Below are 22,780 nucleotides of genomic sequence, written 5' to 3'. Positions count from 1 at the left end.
CCAGTGCAATGTCAAATGAGTTCCAAATACGTGTGAACGGTGATAGGATTCCAGTGTCGGATGTGGCTCAGTGAATAACATTCCCACCTTGAGAATGATTCAAGGCCCTTTCCCAGTACTCCAGAGGGGCTGTGCTGCCCCTCCCTGCATAATACTGTCCATGGGACTATCTCCTAAACTGAGGACCCCTCTGCCCCCTCAAGTGGGTGTAGGGTGGCATGGTGGCACAGGGGTAAGCACAGTTGTCTCACAACACCCGGGATCTGGGTTCGGTTTCCGGCTTGGGTCACTGTCCGTGCTGTGTCCGTGTCTGCATGGGTTGCCCTCCGGGTGCTCCGGTTTCCTCCCACAGTCCGAAAGACGTGCTGGTCAGGTGGATTGGCCATGCTAAATTCTCCCTCAGTGTACCCGAACAGGCGCCAGAGTGTGGCGACCAGGGGATTTTCACAGCAACTTCATTGCAGTGTTAATGTGAGTCTACGTCTAAGTAGTAAATAAACTTTAAGTGATTGCAGGACACTTTGTCAAAGGAAGAGCGGGGGGGAGGTGGGGGAGTCTGCCCCAATTTCCTCGCCAATTATCACTGAACCAACATCACTAAAGCAGATTATCTGGCTATTATCACACTGTTGTTTGAGTGAGCTTTCTGTGCATCAATTGGTTGTTGAGTTTCTTACATTACAACAGTGACTACATCCCAAACATGCAGCCATGCTGCAGAGTGTTGAGAGTTAGAACGTAGAACAGTACAGCACAGTACAGACCCTTCAGCCCTCGATGTTGTGCTGAGCTATGTCCAAACCCAAGATCAGTTTATCCCACTCCCTATCATTCTGGTGTGCTCCATGTGCCTATCCAATAACCGCTTGAAAGTTCCTAAAGTGTCCGACTCCACTATCACAGCAGTTCTGAGGTCTATTCGTGCAATTCTTCATTTCTGCTGTAAGCCTCTCCAATACAGGAGAGAATTCACTGATTAAAACTCCTCCTTACGGCTTCTCCATGGAAGGAATATGGATCTAACTTCCCCAGGAATCTGAAGAAGAGTCGAACAGAACGTTCACTCGGTCCCAGGCTGCCAGGCCTGCTGGGTTGTTCCAGCATTTTCCGTCCTTTTTATTCACGGCCTTCGATTTCGTGGACAAGCTCATCATGTGACCTTGTCAGAAAACACCCGTTTGAAGTCCATATACACCACATTACCCACATCAACCCGGGACCCGGGTTCGATTCCCGGCTCAGGGCACTGCCCGTATGGAGTCTGCACATTCTTCCCGTGTTTGTGTGGGTTTCCTCCCGGAGCTCTGGTTTCCCCACACACTCTAAAGATGTGTGAGTTAGGTGGATTGGCCATGCTAAATTACCCCTTAGTGTCGGGGGGACAAGCGAGGGTAAATGCATGGGGTTATGGGGATAGGATTGTGGTCTGTGCAGGCTCGATGGGCCAAATGTCCTCCTTTTCCACTGCAGGATTCTATGAGCCTACCTCAATTCCAGCAAACTTCAGGGTATCTGGGTTCATCTGATTCTGCTCACTTTAGCATCAATGGTACTCATGATGTGGAGATGCCAGCTTTGGACTGGGGTAGACACAGTAAGAAGTCTCACAACATCAGGTTAAAGTTCAACAGGTAGCAAATGCCACCAGCTTTCAAGATTTGCCCCTTCGTCAGGTAAGTGGGGAGTTCTGAACACAAACAGAGTATATAGCGGCACACACAGTTTACAGAATACTGATTAGAATGTGAGTCTTTACAGCTAATCAAGTCTTAAAGGTGCAGACAATGTGAGTGGAGAGAGGGTTAACATAGGTTAAAGAGATGTGTACAATCACCAGGCAAGACTGTTCTCTTCCTGTTGGCGAACACTTCAGTGGTCACGGGCATTCAGCCTCTGACCTTCGGGTAAGCATTCTCCAAGGCGGCCTTCACGACACACAACAGCGCAGAGTCGCTGAGCAGAGACTGATAGCCAAGTTCCGCACACATGAGGACGGTCTCAACAAGGATCTTGGGTTCATGTCACACTATCTGTAACCCCCGTGACTTGCCTGGACTTACAACATCTCACTGACTGTCCTGTCTGGAGACAATACACATCTCTTTAACCTATGTTAATGCTCTCTCCACTCACATTGTCTGCACCTTTAAGACTTGATTAGCTGTAAAGACTCACATTCTAATCAGTATTCTGTAGACTGTGTGTGTCTTTATATGCTCTGTTTGTGATCAGAACTCCCCACTCACCTGACAGAAGGGCAAACTCTGAAAGCTTGTGGTGTTTACTACCAAATAAACCTGTTGGACTTTAACCTGGTGTTGTGAGACTTCTTACAGCACTTCAGCATCGCCAGGTTTCATCCCTCCACCACTGATGGCTGTGCCTTCAACTGCCTGGATCTTTAACTCTGGAATTCCCTCCTTACACCCCTCTGCCCCCACCCTACCCCTCCTGCATTAGGACACTCGATACGCACCATTTCTTTGACCCAGTTTTTGGCCAAGTGCCCTCATACGAGTGTCGAATCCAAATTTGTAACACCCCTGCCTTGTTTTGGGATGATTTATTGATTGGAATCACTCCGGTCTGGATCCTTTCCCATTGAGACGGTATCGAGGGGGATCTGTGTTTGGACGCTCGGAGTGCTGGGAACATTAAGTCATGACATTACCCCTTCGCAAAAGCTTGACCTAAGGTAACATTGGGCGATGACTGAAAACAAACAAGGGGCATTTAAAACTGACACAAATTAAACCAGAATTTATTTTACATTTCAATAGAAGAGTACCCAGCCAAAACAGACCAGCATCAGCGCAAAAAGCCAGACACAGGCAGGGCGCCACTTATGTTGTCAGTAAGTTGAGTATAGAGCAACTTGCTGCCAATTTTCACCCTGTTGTGTGTTGGCCCTGGCTGGACACATCGTCACATTGCCTTTCTGCACACTTCCTTTGAATTCCCGATGTAGCCCAATCCATCACACAAACCAGCCTCCCATCCATTGACTCTGTCTACACTTCCCACTGCTTCGGCAAAGCAGCCGGCATAATTAAGAACCCCACACACCCCGGACATTCTCTCTTCCACTTTCTTCCATCAGGAAAAAGATTCAAAAGTCTGAGGTCCCGTACCGACCGACTCAAGAACAGCTTCTTCCCTGCTGCTGTCAGACTTTTGAATGGACCTACCTCGCATTAAGTTGATCTTTCTCTACACCCTAGTTATGACTGGAACACTACATTCTGCACTCTCTCCTTTTCCTCTCTATGAACGGTATGCTTTGTCTGTATAGTGCGGAAGAAACAATACTTTTCACTGTATGTTAATACATGTGGCAACAATAAATCAAAATCTTCCAACAGTTCACCGGGAGCTGCAAATAACAGCTGGAAAGTCGAAAGCAGACTGGAGATTTAACGCAAAGAAGGACCCACATTTACCTGGCAACTTTCACATCCTCAAGATGCTTTGCAATCCATAAGTTTATTTATTAGTCACAAGTAAGGCTTATATTAACAGTGTAATGAGGCTTCTGTGAAAATCCCCTAGTTGCCACACTACGGCACCTGTTCGGGTCAATGCAGCTAACCAGCACGTCTTTCAGACTGTGCAAGGAAATTGGAGCACCCGAAGGAAACCCACGCAGACACGGGGAGAATGTGCAGACTCCACACAGACAGTGACCCAAGCTGGGAATTGAACCCGGGTCCCTGGCGCTGTGAGGTAGCAGTGCTAACCACTGTGCCACTGTGCTGCCCTAGTTCTGAAGTAGGAAACCTGGGAAGTAACCTGGATGGCACATTGATTAGCACTGCTGCCTCACAGCGACAGGGACCCGGGTTCAATTCCCGCTTGGGTCACTGTCTGTGTGGAGTCTGCACGTTCTCCCTGTGTCTTCGTGGGTTTCCTCTGGATGCTCCAGTTTCCTCTCACAGTCCAAAGATGTGCAGGTTGGATCGGCCATGCTAAATTGTCCCTTAGTGTCAGGCATTCTAGCAGGGTAAATGTTTGGGGTTACAGGGATAGGCCTGTGTGGGACTGTGATCAGTGCAGGCTCCCAGTTAGAGTGCAACCCCCAGTGTCTGTGTCACTAATGAACCGGAATGTTCTGAGAAGGTGAAGGAATGTAACATTCCGAGCAGTCTCAGGCTTTTCTCCCGGGTCATTTCCCACAGCAGATGTAAATGCTGGAATCTCCAGGACTTTCCTACAGTCTGGACAACTTCTGGATGTCACATAACCGCTGGGAAATCTGCTTTGGGATCTGCAGGAACAGGAAGAGGAGGTCTAAAGCTCTCTCCTCCATTTGTCAATGCGTGCTCCCAGTTTACTGGTGGAATTAAACGCCAACTTCCCAATCTCCCTGTGGACTCCCTGTGTCAGGAACTCTGGAAAAGGAGAATCAGGGGGAAAGGGCAGCTTCCCTCCGAGGGGCTGCCTCACTTTGTTTTTGTAACATTTAAACATCTCCTGCGCAATCCAGCTGCTAATCTACAATCCTGGCTTTGCAGTAATGTTTGAGTGGAAGATATTTGAAATGAATCCTCGGGAGAGAAGGCCGATTGGCTTAGTGTCCCTCAGAGTGAGCGCTGCTCAGTATCTTACCAGCACGTGGCTCAGGGTGATGGTGGTGAGGGGCGATCCGGAGAGGTTGTGAGACAGCGACGGAGGGGGTTCGATTCTCAGCGAGATGATGTAACTCATCACCGTGATCTTGTGGTCTTTGTGAAGCACGGACTCGTTGATTCTGTGGAGAGGACACGATGAAGAGTAAAGCCAGGGCTTGAGAAAGAGAGAGTTCCACATTACACAGAAACAACCAAATATTACCCCTGCTTTCCGGGACTCAGTTCCGGGCTAATCGCAGGCTCCCTGCATTATGGTCACACAGTCACTACTCGCCTGACAGGAGTCACAGGGAATCTCTGATCTGAAACCAAAATCAAGCATTTTGTAAATTTGGACAATTCTCAGCCATTGGCAGCTGAGGTTCGGTGGAGTTTTTCTGCCTCGCTGCTCGGTGTGGGTGGGTGGGAACGGCCGAGGGGATTGAGGGGGGTGGTACGTGGTGGTATCTCTCCAAGATGTTCTGCCAATCCTGGTTAGCAAGGCATTATTGAGGCAGCACCGGCAAATCACTTCAATATTCTGGGGGACATTTGAGCTCCAGATACGCAGACAGTTCACATGTTACTGACACCCAGAGACACCGACACCCAGAGACACCGACACCCAGAGACACCGACACCCAGAGACACCGTCGCCCAGAGACACCGACACCCAGAGACACCGTCGCCCAGAGACACCGTCGCCCAGAGACACCGACACCCAGAGACACCGTCGCCCAGAGACACCGACACCCAGAGACACCGTCGCCCAGAGACCCTGTCACCCAGAGACAGCGATATTGAATTTGATGACCAGCCATGATCAAAACGAATGGTGGGGCAGTCTCGAAGGACCGAATGGCCTCCTGCTGCTTTTAGTTTTTATGTAACACAAGCTCCAGGAGTAACACCTCAGGTCCCCATTAGGAAGCTGACAGCCTCCTGGCCTCAGCACAGAGTCCGATCACCGTAACCTCTGCCTCCGTTTTGTTTCCTCCTCTCTGTCTCTTCACTCTGGTACACAGCTGGTGATGATTCTGCCGTTCACACCTCCTCTGTCCAGCCCGGTCCAAGAAAAACATTCCAGGCCTGCAACATCAACTCTCCGCAGACACTGTGTTTTCTGTTTTTACTTCAACCTCCATGCTTTTGTATTCCAGATGCCTCTATTTATAGAGCTCATTAGGCCGTCTGTTTCTGCTTTCTAACAGCCTGACCAACCTGTACTGTCGCTCCCAAGGGTTATTTTACACACACACCACACGGTCTCTCCGTATCATTTTGTTTCTACAGCCTCTTCCCATTCCCCTGTCCAAAAGGGATCACATTACAATTCTCCCTGCTGCATTGGGGGGGCTGCTTCAACAGCTGGGGAACTGTGCGCTGGTCTGGTCACCTCACTATAGGGGGGGATATGATAGCACGGGAGGGGGCACAGAGGAGCTTCACCGGGACGTTGCCTGGGACGGAGTGTTTGAGCTGTAAGGAGAGACCGCATAGACTTGAGGGGGTCAGTCGTGGGGGGGGGCAGAGTTTTAGGTGAAGGGGCAGGAGATTCAGAGGGGATTTGAGAGGAAATGTTTTCTCCCAGAGGGTGGCAGGAATCTGGAATGCGCTGCCTGGGAAGACAGTGGAGGCCGGAAATCTTACAAGCTGTAAAAGATATCTGGATGACCACTTGAAACATCCAAAGATTCAAGGATATGGGACAAGTGGAGGAAAATGGGATTAGCTTGCCTCTAGTGGTAGTTATTGGCAGTACAAGTTCGACGGGCCGAAGGGCCTTTTCAGCACTGTATGATTCTAAACTATACGTGTGCGAGGCTATGCAGCAATCCAGGACATATTAAACATGGCAACAACCTGCCCGGACACAAACACATTTCCCTTGAAGAAACACACATGCAGATGTGTAGAAATCTTAAAGGAACTGCACGGAACCAACAGGCCACACACAGGAAAATCGGAGAGAATGTTGATTCAGCAATGTAGCCAGGTCAGAGGGAAGCGGTCAACAGAATTTTTTCTCAATAGTCACAAGCAGGCTTACATTAACACTGCGATGAAGCTACTGTGAAAATCCCCGAGTCGCCACACTCTGGCGCCTGTTCAGGTACACTGAGGGAGAATTTAGCACGGCCAATGCACCCTAACCAGCACGTCTTTCAGACTATGGGAGGAAACCAGAGCACCCGGAGGAAACCCACGCAGACATGGGGAGAACCTACAGACTCCACACAAACAATGACCCAAGCCGGGGATCGAACCCGGGTCCCTGGGTGCTGTGCTGACCAATGAACATTCAAATCCGTGAAACGGAAGCTGTCCCACTTTCCAGTTCTGGGTAAACCCTACTCGTCACGCCTGGTACGATGATGCTTTTCATGGAAAAGGGAACCGGGAGTTACGTGTGTTTATTTAAACTGTCTGAGCAGAACGCGTGAGAAAAAACAGAACAGATTTCAGTGGCAGGTTTGAATGCAAAGTATTTTCTGCAGTGCATTCTCAAGCAGAACGTTTATCTGTTAAACCAAGTTCAGCAGAGCGGAGCCTGTAGCTATTAATCAAACACAACCCTGTGCCCCTGACAGGAAATGCTACCCACAGAAGTTAGTGAAGAAACACCCAAACCTTCCCCACCCCCCACGGCACAGAGATCCGGGAGAATCAGTCCCACAGACACATAGCCATGTCATTATATACAGAAACAGACTCAAATGAAATCAATGGTAGCTGAACGAGATCCCGACAGAATGACTGCAAACCAGTTTCCTTATTTCAGGTACAGTTACACAGATCACTGAACTGTAATGGTACAGTTTGCGGTACTAAAACACACCTGGGATTTCTTCATGGAAGAAGAGAATTGTAAAGACAGGGAGGTTAAAAGTGAAAATACTGTGGATGCTAAAATAAAGAGGGGAAATGCTGGAAATACTCAGCAGGTGTCCCTCTGCTGAGTGTAATAACTCCACGGAGGCGAGAGTCCCGTCACCAAGTTACTTTATTTACACCACACATCTGTACACAGCCAGCTCTCCAGTTGGTCCCCTGTTGAATGAAGGCTGGGAGTCTGACTCACCTGCTTTAAATAGGGAGCATGAGACTCCCCGATTTAACCATCAATTAGGATTCGTCAGGTAGTTCTTGTTTTGTGTACCAACCAAATAAACAAAATCAAATTAATTCAGGGATAACTCAAAACGCTTAGCTCTAAAAGGAAAGGAACATAAAAAACATAAGAACATAAGAAATAGGAGCAGGAGGAGGCCATTTAGCCCTTCGAGCAGGGGGGGGCAGAAAGGGGAACAGTCCAAAACAAAAAGGGATGTCACAGTGGCCCAGTGGTTAGCACTGCTGCCTCACAGCGCCAGGGACCTGAGTTCGATTCCCAGCTTGGGCTACTGTAGGTGCAGAGTTTGCACGTTCTCCTCGTGTCTGTGTGGGTTTCCTCTGGGTGCTCCGGTTTCCTCCCACACTCCAAAGATGTGCGGGTTAGGTGGATTGGCCACGCTAAATTGCCCCTTAGTGTCAGGGGGATCAGCAGGGTGAATGTATGGGGGTTGCGGGGATAGGCCCTGGGTGGACTTGTGGTCGTGCAGACTGAATGGGCCAAATGGCCTCCTTCTGCACTGCAGGATTCCACGTTTCTATGAAAACACAAAGCAGAAAGGAAACTTAAAACATCAAATTAATAGGACTCATCAGGTAGTCCATACACTAGCCAGCCAACCTCGCCTGGCTGAAGCCATCTCACTGAGTTAATATTTCAGATCTTCCAGCAGAACTGTAAAGTACAATGAATTTATTAGTCACAAGTCGGCTTACATTAACACTGCAATGAAGTTACTGTGAAAATCCCCTAGCGGCCACACTCCGGCGTCTGTTCGGGTTACACTGAGGGAGAATTTAGCATGGTCAATGCATCTAACCACCTTTCAGATTGTGGGAGGAAACCGGAGAAAACCCACACAGACACAGGGAGAATGTGCAGACTCCACATGGACAGTGACCCCAGCTGGGAATTGAACCCGGGTCCCTGGCGCTGTGAGGCAGCAGTGCTAACCTCTGTATCACTGCACCACCCTCTGCCAGATGAAAGGTCATCAAAGTAGGCCGGATTTTCCCACCCATCCCTCTCCCTCAGGGTGGCGGGGTTGGGATCATTCCTCGAGGAATGAGACGGCTGTGGGGGTGGCCTGATCGAGGCTGTTCTCATGATGGAAGGGTTTTTGATAGGATGGGATGGAGAAGATGTTTGCACTTGTGAAACAGGCCGGTACTCAGGAGCATTAGCATAAGACAGTCACTAATAAATGTGATGGAGAAACCTCTTTACCCAGAGAATGATGAGGATGTGGAACTCAGTCCCACCAGGGGTGTTTGAGGTGAATGGTGTCGATACATTTCATGGGAAGCTGGATAATCATTAAAGAAAATGCAATGGAAGGACATGGTGATAGGGAGACAAAAAGTGAGGATGGGAAGAGGCTCATGTGGAAGATGAATACCAGCACAGATCTGATGGGCCGAATCGCCTGTTGCACTACTCTATGTTCTATGTAATCCTGATTTCACTCCCTCTCTTTATTTAACTTGCGACGGGTCGTACAGTTTCAGCACTGATAGAGCCTCTTGCACTTTAACCGCACTTGCAAGCTTTAGTGTGTGAGCGTGAGGGTGCGCTCCAGGTTAAAGGCAGTTCAGGGAGGTGGGCTGTGATTGTGGAGTTCGATACTGCCCTTATCCACTCAGCAAACACACACTTCCCACAGCTCCAGCTGGAGTGTGTCCAGGAGCCAGGAATATCGGCTCATTGGATTCTCCTTCCCATCGCTGAGATTTCCGGTGAAGGGTAATGTCTTTGCCACTCTGCTTGGCCGAGAACAGTTAATCTGATAGTGAGAGAGAGGGAGAGGGAGAGGTTGGAAAATCCACATGTTCTTTGTAACTGAAATGTAAAAACAGCTGGAGTAATGATACAGCGAGTTGTTGTAATTGCTCTTGGTAGTGCCTGGAATGACAATAACAGAATGATGCAGCTCTGAAAGAAGCCATTTAACCCATCACACCTGTGCTAGCCCTTTTCAAAGATCTATCTATTTATTCCCCAACTCGGCCCTTTCCTCATAAACCCTGTCATTTTGAAATTATTATTGGATCTATTTCCATCGCCCTAATGTCGTGAATGTAGCCCAGTCCATCACACAAACCAGCCTCCCATCCATTGACTCTGTCAACACTTCCTGCTGCCTCGGCAAAGCAGCCAGTATAATTAAGGACCCCCACACACCCCGGACATTCTCTCTTCCACCTTCTTCCTTAGGGAAAAAGATACAAAAGTCTGAGGTCACATACCAACCAACTCAAGGACAGCTTCTTCCCTGCTTCTGTCAGACTTTTGAATGGACCTACCTTGTATTAAGCTGATCTTTCCCTACACCCTAGCTGTGACTGTAACACTACATTCTGCACTCTCTCATTTCCTTCTCTATGAATGGTATGGTTTGTCTGTATAGCGCGCAAGAAGCAATACTTTTCACTGTATGTTAGTGCATGTGACAATAATAAATCAAATCAAATCAAATCAGGTAGAACTATCCTTCTGGGTCACAACAACTCACTGTGTTAAAATCTCCCTCTCTGGTTAGTTTTCCATTTCTCTTCCATCTGTGTTACTCTGATTACCCACCCTCCTGCAGTAAAAACAATTTCTCCTTATTTACACAAAGATAACCTTTTGTGATTTTGAACATTTCGATTAAATCTCCCCTTTAACTTGCTCTGCTCAAAGCAAACAATCCCAGCCTCTCCACAATATCCCAAACCCTTCAAGCTATTACCGTTCTCCTCTCTGGCTCTCTCCAAGGCCTCAACATCCTTCCTGAAGTGCAGTGCCCAGATTTAACCCCAGATTGAACACAATACTCCAGCTGATGACTGACCAGTGTCATAACCATAACCATTAAGATGATGAATGGGATGGATAGGATAGAGGTGGAGAGACTCTTCCCGCTCAAAAAAGACAGTAGGACTAGGGGGCACAGCCTCAAGATAAAGGGGAGGCGGTTTAGAACGGAGTTGAGGAGGAACTTCTTCACTCAAAGGGTGGTGAATCTCTGGAATTCTCTGCCCGTTGAAGTGGTGGAGGCTGCCTCGCTAAATATTTTTAAGACGCGGGTTGATGGGTTTTTGATAAGAGAGGGGATTAAGGGTTATGGGGAGAGGGCGGGAAAGTGGAACTGAGCCACGACAGATCAGCCATGATCTTATTGAATGGCGGGGCAGGCTCGAAGGGCTAGATGGCCTACTCCTGCTCCTATTTCTTATGTTCTTATGTTCTTATGGATGGGCAGTAAACTAGCCAGCAGCGCCCATGTCCCACGAATGAATAAAGAAAACCTCCTTAATTTGGTGCTTTCTATCTCTATCTAAAAATCCAAGGGTCCAGAGTGTCTCAAAGAGGATCTTCTCAACCTGACCTGTTGGTTTGTGAATATAAAAGTTCTCTGATCCCTCTCTACTTGCACCCCCTTCATGTCCTTTCTATCACTCCCCCTCAATCATCCAACCAAACCAATCCATGCTCACGGCTCTGGGCTGAATTTCCTCCATTGTGGGGAGAATTTTCCTAAATAACAACAGAGTGCAATAGCAGGCAGGAAAAACAGCAAGATTCCACGCTGTCTGTTAGGGTTTTAGGAAAGAAATGTGACCCCGGGTTCCACCCCAGCAACATGGCGGCAGCCTCTGGTTCACAGGTCATATCATCATCTGACTGCTTCAGTCACAGCCACCCCAGAACTCCCCTCTTCATGGGCCAGAGCAGAGGATGGCTGCTGGGAGCTCACCTCCAGAGACCTCCCTCACCAGACTGCTGTGAGTTAGGCTCAGTCATCCCATAGTCCTGGAGCTCCAAAGGCAAAGTTGGGAACACCAGGAAGGGATGTCAGCTACACTCCTTGGATTGAATGGAGGAATCCATTCCGATGAGGTAGTGCTAACACTCCAACACAACCAGGTCAACACAGTCAGGGTAGCAGTCACAGTGGAGACCTCAGTGCAAGACTTGTGTCCTGCACAGGTAGGGGACACACTCCATGGTGGGGGGGGGGGGGACACACACTCCATGGTGGGGGGGGGGACACCCCATGGTGGGGGGGGGGGGGGGGACACTCCATGGTGGGGGGGGGGGGACACACTCCATGGTGGGGGGGGGGGACACACTCCATGGTGGGGGGGGGACACACTCCATGGTGGGGGGGGGGGGACACTCCATGGCGGGGGGGGGGACACACTCCATGGTGGGGGGGGGGACACACACTCCATGGTGGGGGGGGGACACACACTCCATGGTGGGGGGGGGGGACACTCCATGGTGGGGGGGGGACACACACTCCATGGTGGGGGGGGGGGACACTCCATGGTGGGGGGGGGGGACACACTCCATGGTGGGGGGGGGGAACACATTCCATGGTGGGGGGGGGACACACTCCATGGTGGGGGGGGGGGGGAACACTCCATGGTGGGGGGGGACACACTCCATGGTTGAGGGGGGGAACACACACTCCATGGTGGGGGGGGACACACTCCATGGTGGGGGGGGGGGACACACACTCCATGGTGGGGGGGGACACACTCCATGGTGGGGGGGGGACACACTCCATGGTGGGGGGGGACACACTCCATGGTTCAGACAATTCCTGGAATCCACCAGTGCCAGAGTTCTGAAAGCCCAATATCAGAATGGCCAATGGATTCTGGCCCAGTGCATTCGCTCCTCCGAGCTCTGCTGCTGCTGCTCCTCTCGTAGCTACCCCCCTCTCGGTGCTCCAATCCCCCCCCCCTCTCGGTGCTCCAATCCCCCCCCTCTCGGTGCTCCAACCCCCCCCGCCTCGCTGCTTTAAAGCCCTCACCCCTTTCCCAGTTCAATCCTCTCTTCACAAACCCTTTGGCGATTTGCCCCTCTCACCCTGAGGCCCTTCTGCCGGATCCCTGGGGGATAGTCGCCTGGTGAGAACCACAGCGAGATTCCTCGCGACGTAAAATGCGGTGTGGGCTTCCCACAGGATTCTCCATTCTGGTTCCCATTCACGCCTGAGTGAGAACAGGAGTGAAAAGTCTCAGCCCAGACGTCTGCTCATTTCACTGACAGAAAGAAGACTTTCTTTTGGGAGACGAGGACATGACTGAGATATTAAGTGAATATTTTACACCTGTCTTCATTGAAGAAGTGGATGTGTCACAAGCTCTAATCCTCCTTGGATAAACGATTGGTGCCTGGAGGGTTTCAAATGTTGTTCTAAAAAGCCGAGATGACTAAACGCTGCATACATACATCGCAAATCAAAGCAGGAGGGGGCCATTAGGAACTGCAAGAGCTATATCTAATTTCCTCATTAAAATCACAGAACATTTTGGCCTCAACTACTTTCTGTGGGAGTGAATTCCACACATTCACCACCCTGTGGGTGAAGAAATTTGTCCTCAGTCCTAAAAGATTTACCCCTTATCCTCAAACTATGAGACCCCTAGTTCTGGACTCCCCCACCATTGGGAACATTCTTTCTGAATCTACCCTGTCTAACCCTGTTAGAATTTTATAAGTTTCTATCAGATCCCCTCTCACTCTTCTAAACTCCAGTGAATATAATCCTAACCCACTTAGTCTCTCCTCATATGACAGACCTGCCGTCCCAGGAATCAGCCTGGTAAACCTTCACTGTGCTCCCTCTGTAACAAGGACATCCTTCCTCAGATAAGGACACCAAGATTGCACACAATACTCCAGGTGTGGCCTTCCACCCTGTACAATTGCAGCAAAACATCCTGATTCTTACACTGAAATCCTCTCGCTATGAAGGCCAACATACCATTTACCTTCTTTACTGCCTGCTGTACCTGCACACTTACTTTCAGTGACTGATGCACGAGGACATCAAGGTCTCACTGAGTATCTGCTTCTCTCAATTCACACCCGTTCAAGTAATAATCTGTCTTCCTATTATTACTGCCAAAGTGGATAACCTCACATTTATCCACATTATACTGCATCTGCCATGCAGATACCCACACACTCAGCCTGTCCAAATCACACTGAAGTATCTCTGCATCCTCCTCACAGCTCACCCTCCCACCCAACTTTGTATTATCTGCAAAATTGATGATAATGGGGGCGATTCTCCCAAAATAATTGAAAGTGTTGAATTTGCATAAAAACTGGAGTAAGCCCTGCTGGAGTTTTCAGCGGGCATTTCCAAATGAATCTCCCACACCCTGTGCATTGCAGAGCACCTCAACGTGAATCTTACAGAGAATGAGTGGGTAGGGACCCATTCTCGCTGGAGGGTCCAGCAGCACAGCACACATACTGATCTGTCAGTGCCAATATTGGCACGTACACAGTGGCTTCTATCTGCCGGTCTTCCAATAGCTGGCCAGCCCCATGACTCCCTCATTACCGGCCAAGTTAACCCCCCCACCCCCGTGGCCTGATTATTGCCCCCCTGAACATGCCCAGGAACCGCCCCAGTCTCCACCAGCGGCCCCCCCCTCACCAGCAGTCCCAATACCCTACTGCAGCCCTGAACCCCCTCCCCCAATCCCTCCCCCACCCTGACGGGCAGCACCAACCTCTAGCCTCTCTCCTCCTGTCCTTTTGAAGATAATGATGTGGAGATGCCGGCGTTGGACTGGGGTAAACACAGTAAGGAGTCTCACAACACCAGGTTAAAGCCCAACAGGTTTATTTGGTCGCAAACGCCACTAGCTTTCGGGGTTTTCCCCTTCATCAGGTGAATAGAGAGTTCTGATCACAAACAGAGCATATAACAGCACACAGAGTTTACAGAATACTGATTAGAATGTGAGTCTTTACAGCTAACCAAGTCTTAAAGGTGTAGATGGATATAGCATTAAGCATAGTTTAAAGAGAATGTGTATCGTCTCCAGACAGGAAAGTAAGTGAGATGTCCGCACACATGAGGACAGCCTCAATCGATATCTTGGGTTCATGTCGCACTATCTGTAACCCCCATGACCTGCCTGGGCTTGCAAAATCTCACTAACTGTCCTGTCTGGAGACAATACACATCTCTTTAACCTGTGCTTAATGCTCTCTCCACTCACATTGTCTGCACCTTTAAGACTTGATTAGCTGTAAAAACTCGCATTCTAATCAGTATTCTGTAAACTGTGTGTGTCTTTATATGCCCTGTTTGTGATCAGCACTCACCTGATGAAGGGGCAAACCCTGAAAGCTAGTGGATTTTACTACCAAATAAACCTGTTGGACTTTAACCTGGTGTTGTGAGACTTCTTACTTTTGAAGGTCAACACAGACAACATGAACTGCGTTGCCCTTGTTCATCCTTCCCCTTACTTCACAAAAGGGGAGTGGGCAGCGGTGAGTCAGGGCTCTGCAACGTTATGCAGACACAACTGGCGGGGAGCCAATACCTCCCCCCCCCCCTCCCCCCCCCTCAAGTGAGAGCCATTGGAGGCCAATTTAGGGAAACAGACTGGGATTTTCCAATCGGCTTCCAGACTCCAGCAGGCAGTGGTGGGAGTTTAACTGCTCCCGGAGACAGCTTCCTAGTGGGGGGGAGGTGCACCCATGTGCCAAACTCTCACCAAGTCCCCCTGGCATCATGGCAGCCTGCAGCATCCCTTTATGAGCTGCTGGGTCAACCCCACAGCTACAGAGGGAATGGTCTCAATCCAACCTCAGGAAAGGGGGCTCAGAATCGACCTCAATTTGCAACAGGCTGATGCCAGGGTCAGGCAGGCTTTCTGGGATGTGCCCTCAGCGATATGGGGTGGCCAATTCTGAATGAGATCTGCCATTCATAATCATAGAATCCCTACACTGCAAAAGGAGGACATTCAGCCCATCGAGTCAGTACCAACCACAATCACACCCAGATCCCCGTAACCCCACATATTTACCCTGCTAATCCCCCTGACACTAACGGGCCTTTTAACACGGCCGATTAACCTAACCCGTACATCCTTGGAGTGTGGGAGGAAACCGGAGCACCCGGAGGAAACCCACGCAGACACGGGGAGAATGTGCAAACTCCAGACAGACAGTGACCCGAGCCGGGAATCGAACCCGGGTCCCTGGTGCTGTGAGGCACCGTGCTGCCATGCATGATCCATCCACTCATCTGGCAAGCCGGAGGCAGAGCCTACACAATCCAATTCCTCAGCCCGTATCCCCAACGCCTGCCTGCCCAGTTTCTGTGAAGTCATTTCCAAATCACCGTGTAATCTAATCGAAAGCTGCAACTGCTCAGAGTATAAACAAAGCAGGCTGCTGGGGGAACGGGTAGGAGTTCAACATGGGCTCTTTCCAAACAGATGTTCTGGCCTTCCTCCACCTCCCCCCCCACCCCCCTCACCACCATTTAGAAAGCGACAAGAATCTGGCTCCCTTCCCAGCGGAAAGGTACAGGCTAATCCAGCCAGATGTCTGCTCAAACTCCAGAAAAAACACCATGACTCGGGTTTTGGGATAAAGATTTAAGCGGCGAGCCCCGGAGGGACGCAGACACCTTCCCCGTGCGAGTGACAGCAGCCGAGGGAAAGCTGGGTGTCACCGCACCCCAGTTACAGCGAGCACACTGAGACACCAAATCCCTGCAAACTATCGGACCTTTCACAACTTGAAACAGATTCAAGCTGAGTTTCAGCAGACGCACCTTCCTCAGCCCCGGACATGGATTCGGAGCCAGAATCTCACATTTAGAGTAAGCACAATTCAACAACTTGCTGCCACAGTTCATAACAGAACATGACAGAAAGAGCAGCAGGATTTTATTCAGAAAGCATGTTCCACAGCCTCACAAAGCACTTTAATCCAATAGTTTGATTTTTATTCTTCCGCAGGCATCGCTGAGTCAGCCAGCATTTATTACCCATTCTTAATCTTTGACTTGACTTGATTTGTTATTGTTATTTGTATTGTTATTTAACGCAGATCTCTGCAGAATGTCAGGATGATAAGACCAGTCTATAAAGACTAAACACAATGCAATATATACAGCATCGCAAACATTGTTTGGACATACAGCAAGAAGGAATAATCCACTTCCCCTTTGATTTGATTTGATTTATTATTGCCACATGTATTAACGTACTGTGAAAAGTATTGTTTTTTGCGCGCAATTCAAATCATACCATTCATAGAGTGCAGAATGTAGTGTTACAGTCACAGCTAGAGTGTAGAGAAAGGTCAACTGAATGCAAGGCAAGTCCATTCAAAAGTGAAGAAGCTGATCTTGAGTCGGTTGATACATGACCTCAGACTTTGTATCTTTTTCCTGACGGAAGAAGGTGGAAGAGAGAATGTCCAGGGTGTGTGGGGTCTTTAATTATACTGACTGTTTTGCCAAGGCAGCAGGAAGTGTAGACAGAGTCAATGGACGGGAGGCTGGTTTGCGTGATGGATTGGGCTACATTCATGTCCTTTTGTAGTTCCTTGTGGTCTTGGGCAGAGCAGGAATCATACCGAGCTGTGATACAACTGGAAAGAATGCTTTCTATGATGTATCTGTAAAAGCTGGTGAGAGTTGTAGCTGACATGCCGAATTTCTTTAGTCTTCTGAGAAAGTAGAGGCGTTGGTGGGCTTTCCTGACCAAAGTGTCGGTATGGGGGGTCCAGATCAGGTTGTCAATCCCAACCTTGTCTACTTCTGAAACTGCCTTCTTGAATCACAGCTGTCCCCATGTTGTAGGTACACTCACCTTGCTGTTAGAGGGGGAATTCTAGGATTTGGAACCAACATCAGTGAAGAAAATGTATTTCCAAGTCTGGATGGTGAGTGACTTGGATGGTCACACGCAGGTGGTGGTGTCTGCTGCCTTTATCCTTCTAGAGGTCACAGGTTTGGAAGGTGCTGTCGAAGGAGTCTTGGTGAGTTGCCGCAGATAGCACACACTGCTCCTACTGTGCATTGGTGGTAGAGGGAGTGAATGTTTGTGGAAAGGGTAATAATCAAGGGGGGGCTGCTTTGTCCTGGATGGTGTTGAGCTTCTTGAGTGTTGTTGGAGTTGCACCCAAGTGGAGAGTATTCCATCATACCACTGACTTGTACCATGTAGATGGACAGGCTTTGGGGAGTCAGGAGGTGAATTACTCACTGCAGGATTCCTAGACTTTAAACTGCTCTGGTAGCCACAGTATTTACATGGCTGGACCTATTCAGTTTCTGGTCAATGGTAACCCCCAGGACGTTGATGGTAATGCCACTGAATGTCAAGCCACGATGATTAGATTCTCTTTTTTGGAAATGGTTATAATCTGGTACTTGTGTGGTGCACACATTAGTTGCTGCTTGTCAGCCCGAGCCTGGATATTGTCCAGGTCTTGCTGCATTTGGACATGGACTGCTTCAGTATCTGAGGAGTGGTGAATGGTGCTGAACATTGTGCAATCATCATCGAGCATCCCCACTTCTGAATTTATGATGGAGGGAAGGTCATTTATGAAGCAGCTGAAGATGGTGGGACCTTGGACACTAACCCTGAGGGACTCCTGCAGAGATGTCCTGGAGCTGAGATGATTGACTTCCAACCACACATCCATCTTCCTCTGTGCCAGGTATGACTCCAACCAGCAGAGAGTTTGCCCCCAATACCCGTTGATTCCAGTTTTACTCGGGCTCCTTGACGCCACACTCGGTCAAATGCAGCCTTGATGCTAAGGGCTGTAACTCTTACCTCACTTCTGGAGTTCAGCTCTTTTGTCCATGTTTGAACCAAGGCTGTAATGAGATCAGGAGCTGAGTGACCCTGGCAGAACCCAAACTGGGCGTCACTGAGCAGGTTATAGCTGAGTAAGCGCTGCTTGATAGCACTGTTGATGACACCATTTCCAACATAGTAGTCAATGTTGGAATGCTGGAAATATGGCTGCTAATTTACACACAGCAAGATCCCACAAACAGCAAAGTGACAATGAGCAGATAAGGTGTTCCAGTGCAGTTAGTTCAAGGATAAATATTGGCCAGGACACTGGGGAGAACTCCACTGCTTTCCTTCCAAATAATGGCTGAGGGACCTTTTACTGAGACCATACAGTCCCCACTTTAACAACATCTGAAACAAAGCACCTCTGACAGTGTAGCATTCCCTCAGTCTTACACTGGGAGTGTCTGCCTGAATCATGTACATGGGTTTGGGGAATGCAACTTGTCAATAACCCACTGACCAGAAGGTTAAAAATGGGATCCATTGAGCTTTGGCTCAGCTGAATTTATGGGCAGCGCGGTGGCACAGTGGTTAGCACTGCTGCCTCACAGCGCCAGGGACCTGGGTTCGATTCCCGGCTTGGGTCACTGTGTGGAGTTTGCATGTTCTCCCCGTGTCTGCGTGGGTTTCCTCCAGCTGCTCCAGTTTCCTCCCACAGTCTGAAAGATGAGTGCATTAGGTGGATTGGCCATGCTAAATTGACCCTAGTGTAAGGGGGATTAGCGGGGTAAATATGTGGAGTTACAGGAATAGGAGCTGGGTTGGATTGTGGTCGGTACAGACTCGATGGGGTGAATGGCCTTCTGCTGTACTGTAGGGATGCTACAATTCTATGCCATACAATACCATGAATTGACACATGTGGCAAGTATTTGGTGTTACACAGCCCTAGAGAAACAACAGAGCCTTTTACTCATTTCATATCCAGGCGATCAGCTCCTGTGCAGCTCATGAGAATCACACACAGAGTCTCCACTCCGTTACCTCCTCAGTGACAGTATTCCTGCCAAGGCAGCCATGTCTGAGCTTGTGTTAGATAATCCAATACCGATCAGTACCCATCCAACCATCTTCCTCTCAAAGGTGGAATACTTGTCTTTCCACTGCTCCCTAGACGTGTGGACCAAGGCACTGTTCAACCACAAACTCTAACAAGTCCTTGGTTGGGGAGAGTGGGGAGAGCGGTGCAGTGGTATTGTCACTGGACTGGAGACCCAGAGCATAGATCCGGGGACCCAGGTTCAAATCCCATCACAGCAGATGGTGAAATTTGAATTCAGTAAAAATCTAATGTTGACCATGAAACCATTGTCAGAAAAGCCCAACTGGTTCACTAATGTCCATTAGGGAAGGAAATCTGCCATCCTTACCTGGTCTGGCCTACATGTGACTCCAGAGCCACGGCAATGTGGTTGACTCTCATAGAAACATAGAAGATAGGAGCAGGAGGAGGCCATTCAGCCCTTTGAGCCTGCTCCACCATTCATCACAATCGTGGCTGATCATCCATCTCAATAGCCTAATCCTGCTTTCTCCCTTTGATCCCATTCGCCCCATGTGCTATATCCAGCCGCCTCTTGAATACAATTCCCGTGGTGATGAATTCTACAGGCTCACCACTCTTTGGGTGAAGAAATGTCTCCTCACCTCCGTTCTAAATGGTCTACCCCGAATCCTCAGACTGTGACCCCTGGTTCAGGACTCGCCCACCATTGGGAACGTCTACCCTGTCCAGTCCTGTTAGAATTTTATAAATCTCTATGAGATCCCCCCTTCATTCAAATGAAATCCAGTGGAAACAATCCTAACCTGGTCAATCTCTCCTCATACATCAGTCCCTCCATCCCCGGAATCAGCCTGGTAAACCCTCACTGCACTCTCTCGAGGACAAGAACATCCTTCCTCAGAAAAGGAGACCAAAACTGCCCACAATACTCTCAGTGTGGCCTCACCAAGACTCTCAAATGCCTCTGAAATGGAGGGCAGTTAGGGACGAGCAGTAAATACTGGCCCAGCCAATAACACTCACGTGTAAAATGAGATTATTTAAATTTAAATGTTAGTTGATATAAGTTTGACTGATCTATTTCCCACAACCTTGGTTAAGCTGCAGGTTGTATTAATATCACACCATTCTTTCCACAGGTCTTGTAGCTTTGTTTTAACAGTTTGATGAAGAAAGGAATGTTCCATTAATGTATCAAAATGTCCTAATGTGTTGTTAAACATTGACCTGCTGGTAATTATTAAATGTGGAAATCACTTGTTCACTTCACTCCCAACACCCCAACTGTACAAAGCTCAAGGATTGTGGTTTCTGAAGTCATTCATTAGTTAGTGCGGTGTCTATTAATACACTCCAAAACCACCCTGACTGACAGTAACACATCAATCACTGTAACTCAATACAAGTATTTATTACACGATTCTTCCGTTATGTTGCAAATTGAAATATCCTGTGAGAAAAATGTCCAAATGTGTCAGGAACATATGTAGTCTCAGTAAGGGCTGTGGGCCCTGAAGACTTGTCCAGAACTGGCCGTTCCCCTGGCCAAGCTGTTCCAGTACAGCTACAACACTGGCATCTACCCAGCAATGTGGAAAATTGCCCAGGTATGTCTTGTACACAAAAAAACAGGACGAATCCAACCCAGCCAACAACTGCCCCATCAGTCTACTCTCAATCATCAGTAACTTTTAACATGACAAATACATGAAGAGGATGGGAATAGAGGGGATATGATCCCCGGAAGGGTAGGGGCTTTTAGTTCAGTCTGGCAGCATGGCCAGTGCAGGCTTGGAGGGCCGAAGGGCCTGTTCCTGTGCTGTAATTTTCTTTGTTCTTAAAATGATCGAAAGGGTCAGCAACAGCACTTACTCAGCAATAACCCACGCACTGACGCCCAGTTTGGGTTCCGACTCAGCTCCCGACCTCATTACAGTCTTGGTTCAAACGTGGACAAAAGAGCTAAACTCCAGGGATGAGGTGAGGGTGACTGCCCTTGACATCAAGGCAGTATTTGACTGAGTGTGGCAGCAATGGGAGTTGGGAAAAACTCTCCGCTGGTTGGAGTCATACCCGGCACAAAGGAAGACGGATGTGTGGTTGGAAGTCAATCATCTCAGCTCCAGGACATCACTGCAGGAATCCCTCAGGGTTAGTGTCCTAGGCCGAGCCACCTTCAGCTGCTTCTGGAGTGACCTCCATTCCATTAAAAGGTCAGAAACGGGATATTCACCAATGATTGTACGGGGTTCAAATCCTTTCACAACTCCTCAGATATTGAAGCAGTCCGTGGACATATGCAGTAAAACCTGGATCAAATATAGGCTTGTGCTGGAACGCGGAATGTAACATTCACCAAGTGCTTTCTAAATAGTATGAAGTTAAATATATTTTGCATCTTTTTTTGCACAAAATAGCATAAGATTGTGTCTGAGAGGTTGCCCAAAGAATGGGCCTTATTCTCTCCCGTCTGCACGCTCATTTGCCACTTGGAATTTTTTTGGTAAGATCGTCCCCAAAGTGTGAAAGTCTTAGAGGGAGTGGAATTCTTAAGGTGTAGCCAGTAGAGTTTTTGGAGCCAGCACACAGGGAGTCCTACAAGAAGGTGGGGAAGGGGGGGGGTGCCAAATGTGGGCAATTGGGATTAGCTTTGGCCTTTAAGAAAGAAGGGCAGCATGAACAAGTTGGGCCGAAGGGCCTGTTTCCATGCTGGAAACCTCTATGACTCTAAATAAAAGTTCCGAATTGGGGAAAGGTCGGTTTTAATCAGGTAAGACAGGACGAGGCAAAAGTGAACTGGGAACAGTGACTTGTCGCTCAGTAAAACATGTTTATTGGTGGGAGAGTGTGCAATATTGCAGGTTGTTGTGTGAGTCCAGGGAGAAGATTACAGCAGCTCTGGCACTAATTTCAAATCCTCTCTGGCCACTGGAGAAGTGCCAGAGGACCAGAGGGTGTTTAATATGGTTTAATTATTCAAAAAGGGAAGTAGGAAAAACCAGGTAATTACCAACCAGTGAGTCTCACTTCAGTGGTGGGGAAATTACTGGAAAACATTATGAATGACAGACTTAATCTCCACTTGGAAAGGCGAGAATTAATCAGGGAATAATCAGCTTGGCTTTGTCAGGGGAAATCGTGTCCAACAAATTAGATTGAATTTTTCAATGGGGTGACGAGGTGTGTGGATGCGGGCAGTGCAGTTGATGTAGGCGACAGGGACTTCAGTCAGGTTTTTGACAAGGTCCCTCGTGGGAGACTGATCGAGAAGGTCAGAGCCCGTGGGATCCAGCGCAAATTGGCAAATTGGATCCAAAATTGGCTCAGTGGCAGAAGGCAGGGGATGATGGTGAAAGGTTGTGACTGGAAGCCTGTGTCCAGTTCCACAGGGATCAGTGCTGGGTCCCTTGCTGTT

At 48.7% G+C, this 22,780-nt stretch overlaps 1 protein-coding gene across 1 annotated transcript in view; it reads right to left on the bottom strand.

Moving 5' to 3' along the window:
• The window catches only part of adgrd1 (adhesion G protein-coupled receptor D1), a 273,919-nt gene that overhangs the window by 181,595 nt on the left and 69,544 nt on the right, over positions 1-22,780 (bottom strand). The window contains exon 14 of the mRNA XM_080208783.1: positions 4,606-4,747. Coding sequence (XP_080064909.1) covers positions 4,606-4,747 — 142 coding nt within the window. The remainder of the gene's footprint in view (positions 1-4,605; positions 4,748-22,780) is intronic.

This window comes from Carcharhinus amblyrhynchos, chromosome 20, assembly GCF_965287045.1.
Source record: "Carcharhinus amblyrhynchos chromosome 20, sCarAmb.v2.hapA, whole genome shotgun sequence".
In the NCBI taxonomy this organism is placed as follows: Eukaryota; Metazoa; Chordata; class Chondrichthyes; order Carcharhiniformes; family Carcharhinidae; genus Carcharhinus; species Carcharhinus amblyrhynchos.
Note: the sequence above shows the minus strand (reverse complement) of the source record. Positions and strands in the feature narration are given on the sequence as shown.